The sequence below is a fragment of the Pinus tabuliformis genome, chromosome X (genome assembly GCF_031772625.1).
Source record: "Pinus tabuliformis cultivar Carrire ecotype Pingquan chromosome X, CPIR1, whole genome shotgun sequence".
In the NCBI taxonomy this organism is placed as follows: Eukaryota; Viridiplantae; Streptophyta; class Pinopsida; order Pinales; family Pinaceae; genus Pinus; species Pinus tabuliformis.
This window is the reverse complement of record NC_142308.1, coordinates 320808138-320828086: the sequence shown is the minus strand read 5'-3', so window position 1 is coordinate 320828086 and position 19949 is coordinate 320808138. Positions and strand designations below refer to the sequence as shown.

Genomic DNA, 19949 nt, shown 5'->3' with positions numbered 1-19949 from the left:
ATGAATAACTACCTCGATGAAAATGGATATGGTGCTTCAAATTCTCATAAATTAATGTGCCTACCATGGGTGGAGTTTCTTGGGTATTCATATTGCAAGAATGTTGCTTGGCCGGGGTTACTCAGTCCGTTTTGCAATTCTGGTAAAACCAAGTGAGTTTTCAGTTTTGAAAATGTTACTCAACATTAATGGAGGTTTGGACATGAATATGTAATTTTAAGTATGATTGTGTTTCAAAGTAGATATTCATGCAAAATTCTATTAAATAATACCTTGAGGAAAAATTTAAAGATTCATAACTTAGATCTGTGTATGATTATGTTTCAAAGTATATATTCATGCAAAAAAAAAATAAACAAAACTTTGTAGAAAAATTTAAATATTCATAGAATATTTATAATAAGTTTACTTTGCATGTTAGTTTTGTATATTCGTAGTCTCATCTAAAATATTTAATTTCGTGCATAATTCTTTTAAATAAAACTTTGTAGAAAAAATTAAAGAGTTGTGGAATTTTTATAATAAATTTACTATGAAAGTCAGTCTTATATAGTGGTAGTCTCATTTAAAATATTTAATTTCAGTTAGTGTAGATCAGTATCTAAAGCTTGATTAGAAGGATTTTAAGTAATAGTATTTGTAGCTTGAGCTTAATCATACTGTAGATGCAAATTATCTGATAGTTCAATCATAACGCCAACGAATGACAATGAAAATTTGATCATAAATGTGTTAAATTATGGTGAATTTACAAAATATGCATGCTCATTTATGGAGTCAGACGCATTATAAGTGATGTTGGAGATATGCCAGGGCGATCTCTTGGATTATCACAACGTTTTTGGCAACATCAATGGTTGCTCCGAATTTTTTCGCATCCCTAAGCCCTATGATCATCTTGATGGATTGCAAGAGTATCCAATATGAATTAGTTTATGAATTTAAAGTTTATCATGATAATTTAGGGGGGAAGGAAGGGTTTCATCATGTATTTAATGGGTGATGTAGACTGATATCATAGACTACCAGATTTGAAGTGCATTGAATATGGTGGAAGTTTGCACTGTCGCAAAGGATTGTCAAGCTTTTGGTGTTCACTTCCTTTGTATTGGGCATTGTTTATGGGAGGAGGACTGGCAATCTTTGTTGATGGAAAAATTATGGACAATAAATGTTGGACCAATCTTGAATTCTATCAAAGGAAGGCAAGTCCATTAACTTTCATAATTTTGTAAATCTAATTTGTCCTAAATTTTGGAAAAACCCACGATCATATGCCTGGTGTGTTAGTGTAGCTATGGTTCCATTGGCAAAGACTCTCTTAGCGAAATTTGTATGGACACTCTCGAATGACGGGGACCTTAATATGGCACCAAATTGAATTGTAAAGTAGACAACGCATTGGCTTGAATTGAACTTTCCTCCTTGCTTCCGGTTTTGATCGCAAGATTTGAACATGTGACTATTCTGGCTCTGAAATGTTCCAATAAATTTCCTAGTAATGACCCAAAAGCCCATACGAGGATCACCGTCGCGCAATGGATGGAGGTCCCATGGTTCCTTCATGGATTCAAGCATGCGAAATCCAACAATGATGTCCATGCATGCCCCATCGAAGATGTCAATTCTTCCTTCTGTAACCCCCAAGCTAGCCCACCTCAATGCCTTCAACATCATCTTAGGTGTGTCGTCGTTTAGTCTGTCCACGTGAAACTATTTAATTGGATGGAGGATGATGAAAATAAAGCCATGTAATTGGTTGGGTTAATAGTGTCTTCCCACCTGAAGCCAATAGAGAAACTCCTATTGACATAAAAATTAGGATTGGTCGGCGGCCAAACCCCGTTAACCCTTACACTAAATACATAATATATATTGGGCCAGCGGCCCTACTATGTAAATGGCTCAACATAGGGACCAATGAGATTTGAACCCTCCTAGCCAGCTGCCCGACCCCACCACCCAGGTGGCCCCATACCAAAACCCACCATTTCAGTTCAAATGAGCCACCATTAACAGAAAAATCAAGTGTTAAAACAATAGTAGCAGGTTTTGATCCCACAACCCCTCATAACCAATTACTTAACACAGACGCCCACCAACTAGTCCTCCTAGTGGCCTTGTTGAGATTTTTGTCCATATTTATTTAAACATGGATCATTTCATTCACCGATCATCGGAGGCTGATACGAATATTCCACGGGATATTCTTATGCAGATTCTTTGAGGAACCTTGGAGATTTCCTAGGGGGCTAATTTTCGAGAGTGTGAGAAATATGCCAACTTTATACTCATCTGAACTAGAATTTCGCCAACAATATGATGGTGCTATCTGTTTTCTGATCTAAGCAACATATTTTCTAGAGGAATAATGTTGAGGATGGAACCTAGAAGGTTGAAGCTTGAAGGTGGAACCTTGATGCATGACTCTGTAGGGAATGTTTTAGATTCCATGAGGCCCAAAATTGACAGTTTTAGAACCAGATCAATTTTATACTCATATGATTTGATTTTTAATGAGAGACACAATGACATGGTCAGTTTTTTCATTGGAACCGTCAATTTTCATTCAACCCTCAGAACAGAATCTTTGAGGAATTTTTGAGATTCCCGAGGAGCCCAGATTTGACGGAGGTAGAAAGTGGTCGTGTTTATATCCAAATTTTACAGTTTTTTGCATGGAACACGATGGTGCATGCCGTTTCTTCATCTGAGTAGCTGATTTTCACGCCATACCCAATTTTGGAGGTATAAGGTGTATTTTTGCCATGTGTTCATTTGATTTCGTTTGAGATGATGATTTGAATCCGAGATCCATGTATGCCACCATGTGAAAGAATCATTCTATGCAACTTTAAGTGAGAGATTATTCATTTGTCATGTTGTATTAAGGAGAACTTCTTGTAAGTGAGAGTTCTTGTAGAAGAACGTCCCCTGGGAGAGACATGCCACTCTAGTTAAGGGGGTTTGATCCTTGTATTGAGAGAGACGATTGTATCATGCACTCATCATCTTCTTGCAATGACTAATGACACGACCTCTCCACTTTTTATACCGGGCCTAAAGATGTAGTCCACATGGGATGAACTTTGTAATCATATCATTCTGTTATGGTTGTTCATGGTTATTTGTTTCTTGTTTCCTATTGATGGTTTGCTGAAGTGTTGCTTTAAAAAAAACATTCACATTGCTCATGATTTCACATGAAAATGTGTGTCAATTAAAGGGCTTGTATGATTGGGATTTTTGTTTGAAATCATTCACAAAAATTCCTAGATCAAGACATGATAAATGGTTAAACATGCATATTTGGGGTTTATAATGACATGCCCTTCTGATGTTACAAACATAGATACATGAACATACATTATATGGTCCATCAGATGGAGCACCTAGTAAAAGCTCAAACTTTTTCTCAAACCATCACATCTAAGGCTTGCTACAAATATAGAGCATGACTCATATTACAAAATGGTGAAGTCACATTTTTATTCTCCCTACATGTCTAGAAGATTTTTCTACAAGACCTTGCATGATTACTATATGTTCCCAATTGGTTCGCCCTTGTCACCAACAAGACTAGGTCTTCCTCCACGACATGCTTTTCCTGCCTACATCTAGGGGGCCAACATTCGTTCACCACAAATTTAACGTACTAGGCAAGATGATAACCACCTCTAGCGTTACACGAATAAGACGATCATTTCGGTCACTCTCTCATTCCCATCACTATTAATTTCCTTTGCAACTCATCTGAAACTACATTTAACATCATTAGGGGTAGGTTTCCATATCCCCTGGCTTATTTTCTTGGTGGGGAAGTAGCATATGACTATTCCCCCCCTTTGCCTCATTAGTCACCCCATTCAGGGCTAGAAAATCCTTTTGAGATAATTACTAACAATAAACTTTTGTAGGAGAATCACGTAGGAGGTTCCAAGTTGATGCGAGGTGTGGAGAGGATTCCAAATAGTAAGTCTACAATTTTGTTCCCAGTTCTCTAAGCATGCCGAGAAATTAGAGGAGGAATATAAGAGATAATAGAGGAGACATGTTCCAAGAGGTATTCCAATTTCTAACTTGAAGAAACCTTGTGAATGTGGGTACCATTCTGGAGACTTCAGGGCATATTTATAATAACTTGGGAGTATCCTTCCACCAGAAGCTTAGAGAAGCCTTGCGCATGAGCATATTCTAAACCCATACAAAGACCCATTAATTCTGCAACATTTTTTTACTAATACTAATCATGCCTAAGTAGATAAAGAGGGGCAACCCAATATGGTTCAGAATTATTCCCCATATCATGTAGGCCCCAAATTACCTTTGGGTGCACCATCCAAAGATACCTTGAACAATAAAGCTCACTTTGCTAACTTAAAAAAAATACACTACTCCACATCCTTAAAAGTGATATAGAAAATTTGTTTTCTAATAATAACAAACCTTCAAACATGAATAGTGACTTTGTCACTCACATAAATACCATCCAAAAAATTCAAAATACTCTTCTTCTTCACATCACATTTCAAACTTCAGAAATTTCTTTCTTCTTCCCATCACATTTCTAATTAATGAAACCAACAAATCAAGATACAAGTTCAATACCATTTCCATCCAAAATCACTTCATCCTTAACGTTCTCGGATCTGATAATAATAACACCCTCGAGCAATTCCACCTTTCTCACCTTCGTTTCGCCCAAAAAGTTAGGATCTCAATGTTGGTCTTGTCGCCTCCAATGTTGGCCTTGATAAGGAAGTGGGCATAAACAAATCTCATCGTGTACCTATACCCACTTGGTGACAAGAACATCATTGAGAGACTAGGTATATAACTTAATTTGATGTAAGCTATATTTTGACGGTAGAGAGTGCGAGCAGAGACTTAAGCGAAATATTTTTAGTGCATCTTATTTAATTTATTTTTTTTATTATAATAAATATTTTTTTTATTTATGAAAATATTTTTATTTTAAAAGAGATGTCAGACATTGAACATCGAAGAATCACACATTGAACATTGAGGAATCACACATCCCACTGAAGCCGATTTCAATATAACAGAAAAACAGTCAGCGAACCTAATACAAAAATCCAGCAAAATCCTAGATAAAGGATTAACCATTACCATCTTCAGCCAGCGGAACCGGCATTATTTATCTTTCATGAATTAACCATTACCATCTTCAGCCAGCGGAACCGGCATTATTTATCTTTCATGAATTAACCATTACCATCTTCAGCCAATAGAACCGGCATTATTTATCTTTCAGCACTACGACTGTCAGCTAACCTTATTCACAAATACTATGGAAGTATTAGCGGTAGCTTCTCCGACACTCAGCCAAATACCATTAAAGTATCAGCGATAGGTTCTCCACGAGTGATTAACAACGGTGATTCCGCCATCCACAACAAGGTTATGGCCGCTAACATATTTAGCCTCATCGCTCGCCAAATACAGACCAGCCTCCGCAACATCCTCCACTTTAAGAATCGTTCCCTCTAAGTTGGCGACACTGCTGCAGAAGGCTTCCACAGCCAGAGTATCCATTTCTGAAATAGGTAAGGTGGCATCCCCCAGTTCCTTTAAGTACTTAACTGCAAGAGGCGTGGCCGATCCATAAGGAGACACAGCGTTGACTCGGATCCCGTATTTGCCCAGCTCAGCTGCGCCATTCTTGGTCAGCCCTATTATTGCATGCTTGGAGGCCGTGTATGAGTATGGAGCAAATCCTCCTACAATACCTGCAATGCTAGCAGTGGAGATTATGCAGCCCTTCTTCCGCGGGATCATCACGCGGGCAGCGTGCTTAATGCCCAGCATCACTCCTCTCACGTTTACGTTCATCACTCGATCGAATTGCTCCATGTCATACTCTGCTACGCTTTTACCTGCAACGACTATTCCTGCGTTGTTATACATGATATCGAGCTGACCGTGCTTCTCCATGGCCAAATCCACCGCTGCGCTAACCTCTTCTTCTTTGCTCACATCGCAATGCACGTAAGTTGCCCGGGGGGTAAGAGAATCGGCCAGCTTGCTCCCAGCTTCCTCTGCAATGTCTACGATTATGACTTTGGCTCCGTGCTTTGTGAAGAGCCGAACAATGGCTTCACCAATACCCATTGCCCCGCCCGTTATTATTGCAACCTTGCCGTTCAGTCTGCATTCAAAAACCGTTGACCAAAATATTTATCAGATCAGATCAGTGGATTAGCGAGACTTGGTAGTGGTTGTAGGATTTTCATTGGATGTAGCTAAACAGGATATTGGGTAACTGAAGTTTGCAAAGAAAATCCGCTCAATAGGATCTGTGCGAGGGTTATCATCTTTCCTTCTTTTTGTTTCTGATTTTTGTGGGTCTTTCTCTCACTCCAGAGTTTCCTATTTTTCTCAGGCATCGCTCTTGATTTTTGTTCCTTTTTAGAGGTTTTAGGGAAGGTGGTGGCTCAGCCATGATAGCCCACAACTAAATTAGTGGGATTACCTTAAACCATTTTCCTTAAAAGGCGGCATGGTTTGAGTGTAACAGATGCCTAACATATCTGTAAAAGAGGTAAATGAAATGCATTTATCAATTCTTTTATAAGATAGCAATGTTGAGGGCAACGAGTTTGGAGAGATGCTCTTCCTTCCTGCAAGTCCTGAAGAGCATGAGCTCAGATTCTATGCTTCTTTCGGCGCAACAAAACAAAACAGAAGTCTAGGATTGTAAAGGACCGCGCTTCGAATCTGGGCAGGGCTGATCAAAGCAGAGCCATATTCTGACTCGATTTTACTTGATACAATTCATTGCGATGTCTGAAGGCCATACCAATTTTTTAGTGTCAAACCACATTTATCGATGATAAATAGAGTGGCAACAAGCTGTCTGGGGTTATGGATGGCTATGCTATTTGAGCGCAGATATTAGCGAATTTAAAGTGGCGTTTTGCAGTAAATGCAGGAGAGCGTAGAAGACACATGGTCAATGACAATGGAGCATCGTTTCTTGTAAATCATTTGCACATATTCTGAATAGACATGGTCTCCGCGCAAGCTATGCAACTGGCTCAGCTTCTGTCTTTCCCGGCTTTGCTTTTGGATCTGGTGTGTTTTAGCCGCGGGGAGAGCAAGGGTCGAAAGCAAAATTATTGTTATAAGAGTTGTATTTAGGAATTTTAATACACATATTTAATAATATTTAATATTTTATGGCAATGAGGTTTCAGTTATCAATGCTTTTATTAAATTGAAATGTTGAGACGGTGAATTGGAGAAAAAATTACAGTTAGTTCAAGCAGGGAGTCTATTGACACTCGAAGGCATGTGATTGATCATATGGTCATATAAGAGTATCTAAATTCAGATTAATATAAATAATATAAACATTAAAATTATTTTTTTAATGAGTTTTATAGTTTTTCAAATATAAAAAATGTATAATCTGAATAATCTTAATGATTAAGAGTATATGTTTATTTTTAAAAAAAGTACAATATGAATTTCTTAAAAAAAAATTAAGATATCAAATCTAAAACAAGTGTATACATCTCTGTAAACTATAAAATAAAAATAGGACATATTTTCATAAGAAACTAGCCTCTTAAGTATAAAACATGTACAATCGAAATGATTTTAATGGTAAAAAAACATATGTTTCTTCTTAAAAAAAAGTACAATGATTAATCTAAAGCAAATGAAGTATATACATCTCTAAACTTTAAAATAAAAATAGTATATATTTCTTTAAGAAATTACAATCTGAAATCTAGAAATAGATAAAGTACTTACAGATAGCTTGAAAAAGAAATGACTTTAAAAGATGGGTTGCAAAAAGAGAGAGCGATTTTGTTCGTTTGATTACCGTGGCTCTGGATGCATGTTGAGATTGCCATCATCACAGGCACCAAATGCTTCAGCCTGTTCGTTAGCCATGGTTGGGAACGAGATTTAGGGAATTAGAAGATGCAGGAAGACTGATATGTGATTACAGGGAGAAGTAGCTGCAGATATTGTGCAAGCAGGGGATAAAAGCTTGTAAGCATGTGGTTCTCCCTGATCGGATCCCTCTCACTAAATAGGTGAAGGTAGTACGGAAAAATTGTTGTGATGGGGTTAACTGTTATTAAATTCAAATTATTAAAATATTTTCTCACATCAACTTACTATCGTTGCGATGACATTTATCTCTATTTTGCAAATAGAAAGCGTAGAATTCCATGGCATAAGTGAAATTTGAATTGAATATTTTAAAAATTATATGGTGCTGAAATCAGGCAATTTAATGCACTCACTAGTCTATTCGGTCGGTCCCAACCACCTAAAGACAGAAAGTCACTGTGGGGAATCTTTCCCTGATAAGGCTAACGTAACATGTTTAAGTTCAGCACTATGATAATGGAGCCCCATTGGTCCCACCCATACAAAAACAAAATGCTCGTAGGGTGTGTGGAATCTTTCCCTGGAAATGATAATATAACCAAAAAAGCAGCCCTTAGTCTCACCCGTGTAAAAACAAATGGAGTTGTCTATAATGCGATTTTTTGGAGATTCCGGTGACGGAATCCGGCGGAAGAAATTGAGGTTAAATCTTGATTTGTTGCAATTAAAATGGTTTTTTAACTGCATATTTGGATTCAGCACCCTCAAAAACCCCTGGGACGCTTTGATTGTGCAGAAACTAGCTATCAAACTTGCGATTCCAATAAATTGCTGCATGATTTTGACCGGAAAAACCCACTGGAAAGGCTTCCAAAAAGTCTCATTATAGACAACTGCAAAACGAATTTTTCATGGGATATGAGGAATCTTTCCGTAATAGTAATATAATAATAATAATAACATAACAGCTACTAAGCACCGAATCTAATAAGTGTGTTCGAAATTTATGTAAAAAATATTTGCATTTATATGAAATGTTTTCTTTGTAAGTACAATAATATATTAAAAAATTATATAATTAGTACAATTATATTAATAAAAGTAATTGATATATGAGGAGAGATATATATCACATATATGCATAATTATATCATTAAATATGGTTGATATATATCAAAAGGTGTATATCAACCACATTTATTATTATTATTATTATTATTATGCAATTTTAAAGCCACTATCAAGTGAGTGACTCTTTTGTTTGTAGGAGAAAAAATGTTGGAAAACATTCCAATCACGTGGTAGGTGCCATAATTGTCCATCCACTTGTCACATTTAATTAGAGTTTACGCCAAGTCAATGATTTATTGGTGATGTATCCTATATAATCTTTTTAACTATGGGTAATATTGAGAAGTTGAGAAGAGCATCCACGCTCTAGGCTTTTCATTTTTTACATGGTATGAAAGCCTAGTCTGCATAAGACTCCTTGACAGCCACAGAGATCAAGAAGTCTAGAAGGAGTAGAATCCAAGGAAAAATGGATTGTTGACGGATCCATCAATCAAGGTTAAGAAAAGCGTTATAACGCCCCCAAAGAAGTTTATCGAGCCGTATTTCCCATCACACACTTACGCCTCTCTTCCATAATGCATTAGTCTTCATACAAGGCTTTGCTATATAAGTTCATTTAAAAGAAAAGGGGTGGACGGAAGTCACCACTCAGAGGTCTAAGGCTAGCTGCTTGAAGACAACCTCAAATAACTGCAGTGTCTAATTAAAAAAAACGAAGCACGAAGAATTTTGTTCTAACCGACCGAGGCAGCCAAGGAGTACAAATTCTTTCTTTTTTTTCGTTGATCACACTCTTGCAAAGAGATAATGTGCAATGAATGCAACAAATTTACAAAACTGAAATTTTCTGGATGAGTAGCATGTGCCCATGTCGACAATTGTGACGACGAAGTTAGTCACTCCACTAGCACTAGATTTTTTTTTTTCCAAAAAATCAAATGCTCGTTTCAAATAGAAAGTTGTGACCCATTTAAAGAAAAGTAACATGATTAATTTTTTTTAACAAAAAAAAAAGTTCATACATATTTAATGGATGATATTTGTAGAGCATTGTACCTTACCTATAGTCTTCAATTTGAATATCAAGAAAATATATTGGGTAGAAATGGGAAAAGCGAAGAGGTTTAAAATATTGAAGCAACAACAAGAGTTGTTTGAGGTTAATTTGAAACAGAAGAAAAGAGCATTGTTCAAATGAGTTATGAGTATTAAAAATTTATTTTTAATGTAAACAATGGAATATGGCCATGTGAAAGCTTTTGTGAAAGAGTATCTGTTGTAGAGAATTTGTAGACCCATTTCATTGTAGAAACTTAGCAACAAAGAAGCCAACAAATAGGTATTGTTTTATGACAGACAACTGTTAGGTCTGTAGATCGATTTTCTTGGTAATCTGTAGTCAGCCAATGCTTAACAAATGGAAAAATATAAGAGGTCGAGAAGGTCAAAGTGACAACAAGAGATGTTAGAGATCTTTTTCAAATATTTTGAAATGAAAAGGAAAAAGAATGCATTCGCATTGAAATGCATAAAAGAATGCATTGATGACATTATTATCCCCCTCATTGTAGATGCAAAGACAACCAAGGAGGCCTGGGATATCCTTGAGAGGAATTTTGGTGTAAGGGGGAGCATTCAAGTTAAAGATGAAAGGGGATCTATAGCAACAAATCTACAACGAGATGAAGATTTTGGTGAATTCCACTTAAAAGTGGATGACAATGATGAAGGTTTGTTACTAGATGTAGAGAAAGAGCACACAAATGCTCAGGAATCCAACTGTGCACAACGACAAGTGGATGAAGATTTGGTGAATCTAACAACAAAGCTTGCTAATAATAGTGAAGTTCCCATTGAAGCAGCCATTGGTATGATGAATCCAACAATTAAAATCGATGATCCTAATTTTGATCAAGAACAATTAGACAATGATGAATGGTTACATATGATGCAACAAAAACATCTTATCGACATGATGTTATTTGGTGAGGTAATCTCATTTGAGCCTAAAAACCAAGTGGAAGAAAACCTCTTCAAATCAACAAAAGTTATTAAAGAAGCATAAGCAACAGAGGCACAGAAGGAAGCATAATGAGAGAAAGATCTTGTTGCAGAGTAGAAAGAACAAAACTAATATGGTTATGCAAATATCTTTAACCTTAACATTGATTTCTAGTGTGTAGGTAAACAATATGTTTATCAAGAAGAGTTCAAGTTCCTTGAAGCATGTCTTGCAACACCATCTTTTCATAAATTTTGCATTGAAGGTGTAGAAATGAATGTTGAAGACAACTTGGTTGACAAAATCATTAATGAAATATTCATGTATTGGATTCCTAAAGAGATAAATTCTTATTATAGACTTATGTTGTAGCAGAATATTGATTACGAAAAGAACACAACGAAAGATGACTTATGGCAGTAGTCCACATACAAGATGATTTTTTTAAGAAGTCAAGGACATGCTTAGACAACCTAAAACAATGGAAGAGTTGCACCAACGAATGAAGAAACGACAATTTGAGGCCTACAACAAAAAGACAAAACTAAAACAATTCAAATGATATAGCATCTGGAAGAAATGAAAAAGAAAAGGAAACCTAACTAATGTCAAAAAAAATTAAATTGTAAGCCAAGTTGAGACTCAAACCAACAAACATCTTAGTTTAAATTTTTGTGGTTGTAATTAAGGGAGAGTGTTGGAGAAACTAATTCCAACAACTTGCTAGGTGTTATAACTGTCCATCCAAGTGTCATAATTAGTTATATTTTAGTCCAATTCAGTTGAGTTCAAGTTTAGTCATTTATTGGTGATGTATCCTATGTAATCTGTTTAACTACTGATAATATTGAGAAGAGCATCTCTGCTGCGTGTTTTGCAGTTTTGACAAGAGACCCACTTCCATGGAGTGATTTGACTACTAAACTCTATGAAGGCATAGTACATACTTTACCCCCCTCTGGTTGTGAACTTGTGACCTCTTAGTAGGAAACACGTGCTCTTAACCATTAGCCCCACTCAAGTTGTATATGGTATATGGTATTTATTTTTTTGTTGAAAAAGACGTGTAATTTTATTCATCATAGGAAAAATAAAATTACATTTTGCATATGTTGTAAGCATTCTAGGAGAACTCGCCTCACGACACTGAGCTAAAAAAATAAAATAACAACTTTGAGAAACGTACAACAAAATATGATAGAAAATTAACTCTGACAATTTGCACTTATCTTTTCTTTTTTTTCCTTTCTTCTTTTGAAGTTTTTTCCAACCATCTTAATTTAGTTCAAGAAGAACCAAATCCAATTCTTTACGTTCTTCCATATGTGAAACTTCTTTGTTTGAATCTGAGCTCTCTAAGACATGAGTTATTTTTTTGCCTCTATTGGCATCTATAACCTGATGACTTTTAGGTTCATGACCCTTTTCAAGAAGGCTGATAGTCTTTGACTCGGCCATGGTGTCCCCATCCATTTTGGCATCTGATTGGATATGATGGATATCTTTGTTATCTTCTTCTTCATCTTCTGAACGTTGAAGCTCAGAAAATGACTATCCTTTTAGCCTGTAGCTTGTCTTTTTTTCATTTTTAGAATCTTATTAGCTTGTGGACATGTGTTCTACAAATGTCATATTTGAAAAAATACTCAATGTAATATACTAGAACCGACATACTAATTTTTGTAATATACTAGAACCGACATACTAATTTTGGAAACATTGGCATTTATGATTTTATTAACATGAATAAAAAGTTATTGATTAATATATCGGTGTGCTCTAAAACAATTGGTGCCAAGAATCAATTGTGGGTATTGGAATGGTTTTGGAACTACCAGATCGATCACCAAAAATGCATTAGATTCAAGAAATATATAAAAGCTATCTTTTCATTAACATATGATTACATTGATTCTTTCTATGGCTTGATTATGGCTACACGCAATATTTTTTGTTGTAATCATTTCTTTGTATGTTTTTTTCTTTTTATGGAAGTTGAACCATCAATGGAGCAAAGGCTAAAGAAAAGTCACATTCTACAAATCCATTCAAAGGAGATTTTGTATAAAAAGATTCCCTTATCTCTCTGTTAGTGGAAAACTCGAATCTTTCAAATGTTGAAAGATAGTGTCAAGCTATCAAACGGGGCCACAACAAGTGGCACAGTTTCCAACATCATATATCAAAAAATGTTTAGAGTTATTACTATCATCTTAATTATGTAGATGGAGGCAAAGGTTCATTTTTGGTAGAGAAGAATACATTTAATCTTTGTTTAAACAAGTATTCTTGGAATAAAGAAGGTAGCAACACAAGTTGCCAATGCAAACAACCAATTTATTTCCCCTGCAATCTGTCAGATATCGATCCCAATCATGCTTCCCTTAACATATGGAGTAGGAAAAGTGTGGAGAAGTGTTTGTCTACATCGGTAGATATTAGTTATTACGATTTGAAGATGGTTTCAAGGATCTTTTGACCATCATGGTTGAAACAATCACTTGTTGGGTATGCTCATATCTAGAGGTGGATACAACTGAACATACTGGTACACACATTCTAACCTTTTCGTGGTAAAATATTATATGAGCGTATATGTTATGTATTAAAGATTATTTGCATGTGGCTTGCAATGGAGATTATGTGTATAAATGTGGTTTTGCAATGGTAAATACATTCGCAATACGTCAATACAACAATAAGTTTACAATTATTGACCTCTCACAATGTAATACCAATGCGTATGTGATAATAAAATAGTGATGGCTCTACAATAGTTTATGTCTGATTTTTCATTCATAGAAATAACATGAATATGGTTTTAACAATGCTTAGGATTTGACATTTCCAAACGTAAATAACCATACTCTTACAATTGGACGAATTTATTTAATGCATTTGGAATATTGATAAAGTGTGAGATTTTATAAGTTTATGCATTTATATGATGCATTTGATGTGTAGGAAAAAAGGATGCTTTATATTATTTACACATGAACATGTGTAACAAAAAGAATGGTTTGGTAGGTGAAGAAACAAGTATATTTTTAAACGTGGTGTGCAAGAAGAAAAATAACTAGGAAACAATATCATGGTTGTGCAGATTTATTCCCATGGTTTTGCATTTTGATTAAATGCATTAAAAGTATAGTTTTGTAGATAGTAGTTAAGGTGTTGAATGCTTTAAGTAGTTATCGTTAAGTACTTGATGATGCATGTAAAAGTAAAAGAATAGTTATGAAAATGAATTTTACTTGTATTTATGCATGTGCAAAAAAGTGTTTTTCATGAAAATATGTATAATACATAGAATATTATTAGTGATTTTGACATAAAAATGACATATGGTAGAGATTGAATATTTGATAAATATTTTTATTCTGTCATATTATATTTGGTGAAAAGGCCATAATATGTTGGGTTTGGACAAGTTGGTTTGTAGGATATGCAAGTAATCATGGTATTGAAGTGTTTTATAGCAATATAGTTGCAGTAAAGAATCACGGCTTTTTGCAAAGAATTGAATGACAGTTTCTAAAATTAATCTATTTTTTAGTGGTTGAATTGTTAGTATGAAGTTTTCTAGAAAGCATGCCAAAATCCTTCACTTAAGCCATTTGTGAAAAATAACTCTAACAAAAAAAATGGTTTCTAGTATGCTCCAGACCTGTAAATCATTAGTTAGAAAACCTACAAAAAATATAGCGTGCAAATACCAAAGAACATATAGCAACAAATATTACGTCAAAAACCCAATGGAAATATAAGAATTTTTATTACTATTAAATTGAATTGAATACACCTTGTGAGGAGAATATGCAGACATGTATCTACAAATCCCCCTTCATTTAATGGGTCCTTTGGTACCCTGTGCTTAAGCTATAACTTCAATTATGTCTCTCGGAATGTATGCAATGGGAAAAAGGAAGTGGTGGTGGTTTGAACTAAAAATGAGAGTTTAAATCTCATAGGACGATAATGAGGACAATGAGTATGTTCATGGTGAATAATGAGGAGAAAAACCCTCTATGTATAATAAAATATTAGGATAGATCTAGATTTAGGATAATAATAAAAAATGTTGGACTAAATCAAGGTCTAGCCGTTAGGAATATCTTATTATATTTGGGAAATATTATTTGAAATGATAAAATATCTTTATTTAGAAATAATTAATAAATAAATAAAAATGATTTATTAATTACTTTATGGGTATAACGTCAAATATGAATTAGAAATCATTATTAAATAATGATTTAATAATTATGTCATGAGAGAAATATAGGATAAATATGGAATATTAAATAAATAATGATTTATTTCATTATTCTTGAGTGGTTGAGTAAAAAATGGTTAGAAACAATCATTAAATAATGATTTGATAATTATTTTGAGATAATATTGAATAAATAATGATTTATTTAATTATTCTCATGGGGTTTTTAGATTCTAATGAGGAATAATTTAGGGAAATGGTTAAATAAATTATTTCCTAAGGTGAAAGTGTGTTTTATTGTGTAAAACCCTATCCTACATGGTGTATTTCGATCAACCTAGTAGAAAGTGGATAGGTGATGGACGAATCTACGTAAAAAGTTAGCTCTTCCTTGAAGGCTTTGCAACCTGTGAATGTTGTGAGGAGGAGGAGTTCAAGAATGGCTTGAACTTTGAAAGGGTCATTGGATATCCCATCTTTGTACATAATGAAGCCCAAAATCCAACTGGTAGGAATGCAAGAGACACACTTAAGAAGATTAAGGTGAATCTTATACTCACAACATCGTAGGAGGATCGTATGCAAATTGTCAATGTGTTGCAACTGAATCTTGGAATGAGCGGTGAGATCATTGAGAAACACAAGGGTAATGTGAGCTAGGTCATGGAAATAATATGACATTGAATGCTGAAAAGTGGCCACAACATTCTTTAGGCCAAAAGGCATAACCTTATAGGAAAATGTTTCCCACATACTAGTAAAAGGGGTTTTATGTTGATCTCCAAAGAGGATATGAATTTGGTTGGACCCTGAAAATCCATGCATGAAGGAAAGGACCTCATGCCCTGCACATTCATCAATGATTTGGTTAATGAAAGGTGTAGGTAAGTCTTCTTTAGGACAAGATTTGTTTAGAACACAAAAGTCCATGCCACCATTAATGGTTCCTTGTTTCTTCAAAACAAAAACAATGTTTGATGATGTATACTCTACTAGGTAAATGAATATGACATGGTTGAGCTTATCGATTTAATATTTAATTACATCATGCTTGGAATGACAAATAGGACTTTATTTATGACGAACGTAAATGACAACTGGCCAAGTGTCGATATGATGTTCAATAATGGTTGGATCAAGTCCGAGCATCTCATAATAAGATCAAGTGAAAACATCACAAAATTATTGGAATAACTTAGTGTAAGATTCAATTTATTCCAGGGTACATTGCACCCCCAACATGATATTTTATTAACCTCTTGGAATTTTTGATATACTAATATTAGTGGTAGGTGGAATGTTGGCCATTTTACCTTATTTGAAAGCATCTGGTGCAGGAATATGATTTTAAAACCTGTTAAATTCATTGTAGATGAATCCTTTCGACTCCACAACATATTGATCATGTGATTGTTGCATAAGGAAATATGCACGATGACTCATATCATCCCAAGGATAATCAAGGGTGGTCATGGATTTATCATGTCTTCATCATAATTAAATATGGTGGGGATGGGTGGAAGGTAGGCTAGTTTATGACAATGGACTACCTGAGGTATCACCATGGGGGAGAAGGTTCACATACACATCGCCAGGAAGAGGAGACAAATGACTAGTGGATGTATAATCCACCAATGTTGAGACCGAAGTGTCTTCAGAGGATGGTTCTAAAGAAACACAATTTGAAACTCTTAAGTAGTGTAGTATACCTAGGGGGGATAATATGGGGTACAGAGGGAGGTACACGAGGGAATAATGTAATAATGGGATGGACCATAGTAATAAATAAAGTGGTTAACCTGTATCTTGTAAGGAACCACAAGTAGTTATCAATAATGTAATAAGCCCATGGTATTAGATAGATGGTATTGAGGGAACCATGGTAATGACCCATGGTATTGTATGTATGAGGCCTATATAGAGGCTAGAGACTCCCCATTGGGAGGGGTCAAGGATTATTGTATGAACAGGCATATGGCTTGTGGAGTGTTCTCCTTCCTTAAGGAGTGATTATATGTTGTTTCCCTACCTTAAGGGCTTGATACCAATAAAGAAGCATTTATATCTATATTCAGATATTGTTATTTCTTGGGTTTGTTTCTATTATCATATATTTTCAGATTAGATCTATAACAAGGAGTCTGAATAAGTCGATCCCATGGATGATGACAAGTAGCAGATGGATGTTGAGTTGTCCATCATTTCGGAATTAGCAGGGGGATTCACAAAAGTGGGTTTATAAGCCTCTCGTCCTGACGAAGAATCGGTAACAAGACCCATAGATAAAGGAGAAGGAGAGTCACTACAAGTAGAATCTAGTTCGCGAAGAATGTGGAGCGTATCGTGAAAACCTTTGAGAGGAGGGAAATGATGAGAATAATCTCTGTATGTATCGCACAAAGAACAAGGGTGATTTGTGTGTAACGATTTATTCTTCTTAGTTGACACAAGTAATGTGATTTGCAGCTTTAGGATATTATGGATTGATTGAATACCATATTCTGAAACCATGCTCTAAACATAGCAAATATCATGACAATTATTAGTGGCATGACCATGAAAATGACACAAAGCACAAAATGAGTAGGCTTCGGTGGTTAGTGGGAGTCGTTGTTCCTTAGGTTGCCTTGTCTTTGCCCCACTTTTTCTGCGATTTCCCCCCCTCACTAGATGCTTTCAGAACAAAAGAAACTATCGTTGAGGTTGTTGTGGAAGTGAACAAACTTGGGGGTGTTAGAAATTTCCTACAAAAGTGTCAAAGCCATTAAGGTTTGTGCTGGTCAGAAAGGTTGTTTGTAGGAGGATCGATGTACGAAAATGCGATCTCCAAAGTCATGTTAATAAGACTCAACATATCCATTATAGGACTAGAAAATATTCCTGGTGGTAGGAATAAGAATCATATCTAATCAAAGGTGTAATGACCGAGATGGGATCCTCTTGAGGGAGGATGACTTGGAGGAACACCACTTATAGGGAAATGGCCTGGAGGAATTATTTTTGAAGGACCATTTGAGTCTTCAGTATTGGATTCCTAAGAATATGGTTGTTCAAGAGATGTAATTGACTACTTGGTGGCAACCTGCGACACTTGAAGAATGGAAAAAATTTAAGAGCTAATATCGAATGAAATAGGTGGTGGGCAATAAAAATCCCAACCAAAATGGAATCTTTATAGTCTCTATGGGAAACATTAGTGAAGGTACGGGTGGTATTGTTTCCCTCCATTGATGAAATGATATTTTGAGAAGTCTGGGATTGAGGGTCATAGTAAGTCAGTTGATTGATAGTGATGATCTTTCCGTTATGGGGAAACATGTATTATGGAGAACAAAAGAGTGACAAATGAAAAGGTGTACATGAATCTATGACCAAGCAATAGGTTATAATGGAAAGGGGCATCTATAACTTTGATATCAATAATGACCTACTTGCTAGAAATGGCTATGGGGTCGTTTCAATATAAATTGAGAGGCTACAAAGGGTGACCATCTCATGCACGAAGAGTGATGGTTGATGGTGACAGGTCTGGGGAACCAAGTTGCTTCCAAACACTTGCAATCATCATACAGGTGGATGTGCCTTCGTCAACTATACATGATTGAACAATGACATTTTTTATAATGAATGGTATCTAAAAAGAAACAGTGGAGAGAAGAGGGGGATGATCCGCTTTATCTTTAGAGGAATTTTGTGGTCTAAAATGGGTCTCATAAGTAAATTATAAAATAATAATGGAAATAATCAAATAAGATTATATCACATCATTAAATTTTAGAGGGAAAAAAGGAAAAAACTACTTTTTTAACGCGCATTTTCAATGTATCTCCCTATGTGTTTACTCAAATTTCAAGAAAGAACACTCATTAGATGTAGAATTTGATTCCTCATCTAGACAGTACCCATGTTGCATTATTTTGATGGACCCTGCTACACGAAAAATGAGAAAGACATGAAAAACGTGATTGCAATCACATTTTTTCATGTCTTTCTCATTTCTCATGTAGTACAATCTATCGAAAGTATGCAACATGGGTATTCCTTGGATAAGGAATTAAATTTTGCATCGAACGAGTGATCCAACTTGAAATTTAAGTAAAACCTTAGGGAGATAAGTTGAAAATACAAGTTGAAAAAGTAGTTTTATTATTTTATTATTTTTTAATCTTTTTACTTTTTTACTCCAAAAATGGTGAATCATCTCCCACGGTTGAAATCATCATCTTGATGTAGGTTTTAACCCCGTACAGAAATTACCTGCATATGAATTCTAAAATACAAAAAATAAACAATGCGAGAGCATAACACATAAAACACATGTACACAGAGAATTTCCCCTGGATACTAAAATCGGTTCTACCAGCTTGATTTTTCATTATTTTCCTTTCAATGTTACAATACATATTCAAACATGCTGAAGCATCCAATACCATGGAACGAAAACCATGATGTCCAAAACCATGGACCGAAAAACCATCGCGTCCAAAACCATGTGTGAAAATCATGCAAAAATCCATAGCTAGGTCCACCCAACCTAATATAGGGTCCAAAAAAATAAAAATTCCCAGGGTGCTACCCCGAACCCCATAGAGGGGGGCTACCTGCCCCCGTCAAACCCCCTAGACAGAGGCTGCTGCCACCCCCTTGCTATGCAATTGGAACAATGAAGGGGGGGCTCCGCCCCCCCCTCTAACCCCTCGGTTAACTACGTAAGCTGGTTGTGGAAAGAATATTACACAACCCAACATTCTCCCACTTGTTGTTTTCTTTCCACAAGAGAGCTTCGTC

The 19949-nt window shown here is 35.5% G+C and overlaps 1 protein-coding gene and 1 pseudogene across 1 annotated transcript; one reads left to right on the top strand and one right to left on the bottom strand.

The window, feature by feature from the left end:
- Positions 1-1381, top strand: LOC149139757 (anthocyanidin reductase ((2S)-flavan-3-ol-forming)-like; annotated as a pseudogene).
- A 3656-nt stretch (positions 1382-5037) lies between these two features.
- On the bottom strand, positions 5038-8056 carry LOC149139756 (zerumbone synthase-like). The gene is made up of 2 exons (XM_089446727.1): positions 7853-8056; positions 5038-6169 (listed from the first exon to the last, which is right to left on the bottom strand). Exons 1-2 carry the CDS (start codon positions 7921-7923, stop codon positions 5365-5367), a joined length of 876 nt encoding a protein of 291 aa, XP_089302853.1. The 5' UTR covers positions 7924-8056; the 3' UTR covers positions 5038-5364.
- Between the last annotated feature and the right edge of the window lie 11893 nt (positions 8057-19949).

Excerpts from the sequence above, each read along its gene's own strand:
- LOC149139756 (XM_089446727.1), bottom strand. The coding sequence starts at position 7,923 with ATGGCTAACGAACAGGCTGAAGCATTTGGTGCCTGTGATGATGGCAAT. Across the intron at positions 6,170-7,852 it reads AACATGCATCCAGAGCCACG|ACTGAACGGCAAGGTTGCAA; the intron begins GTAATCAAACGA and ends TTTTGAATGCAG.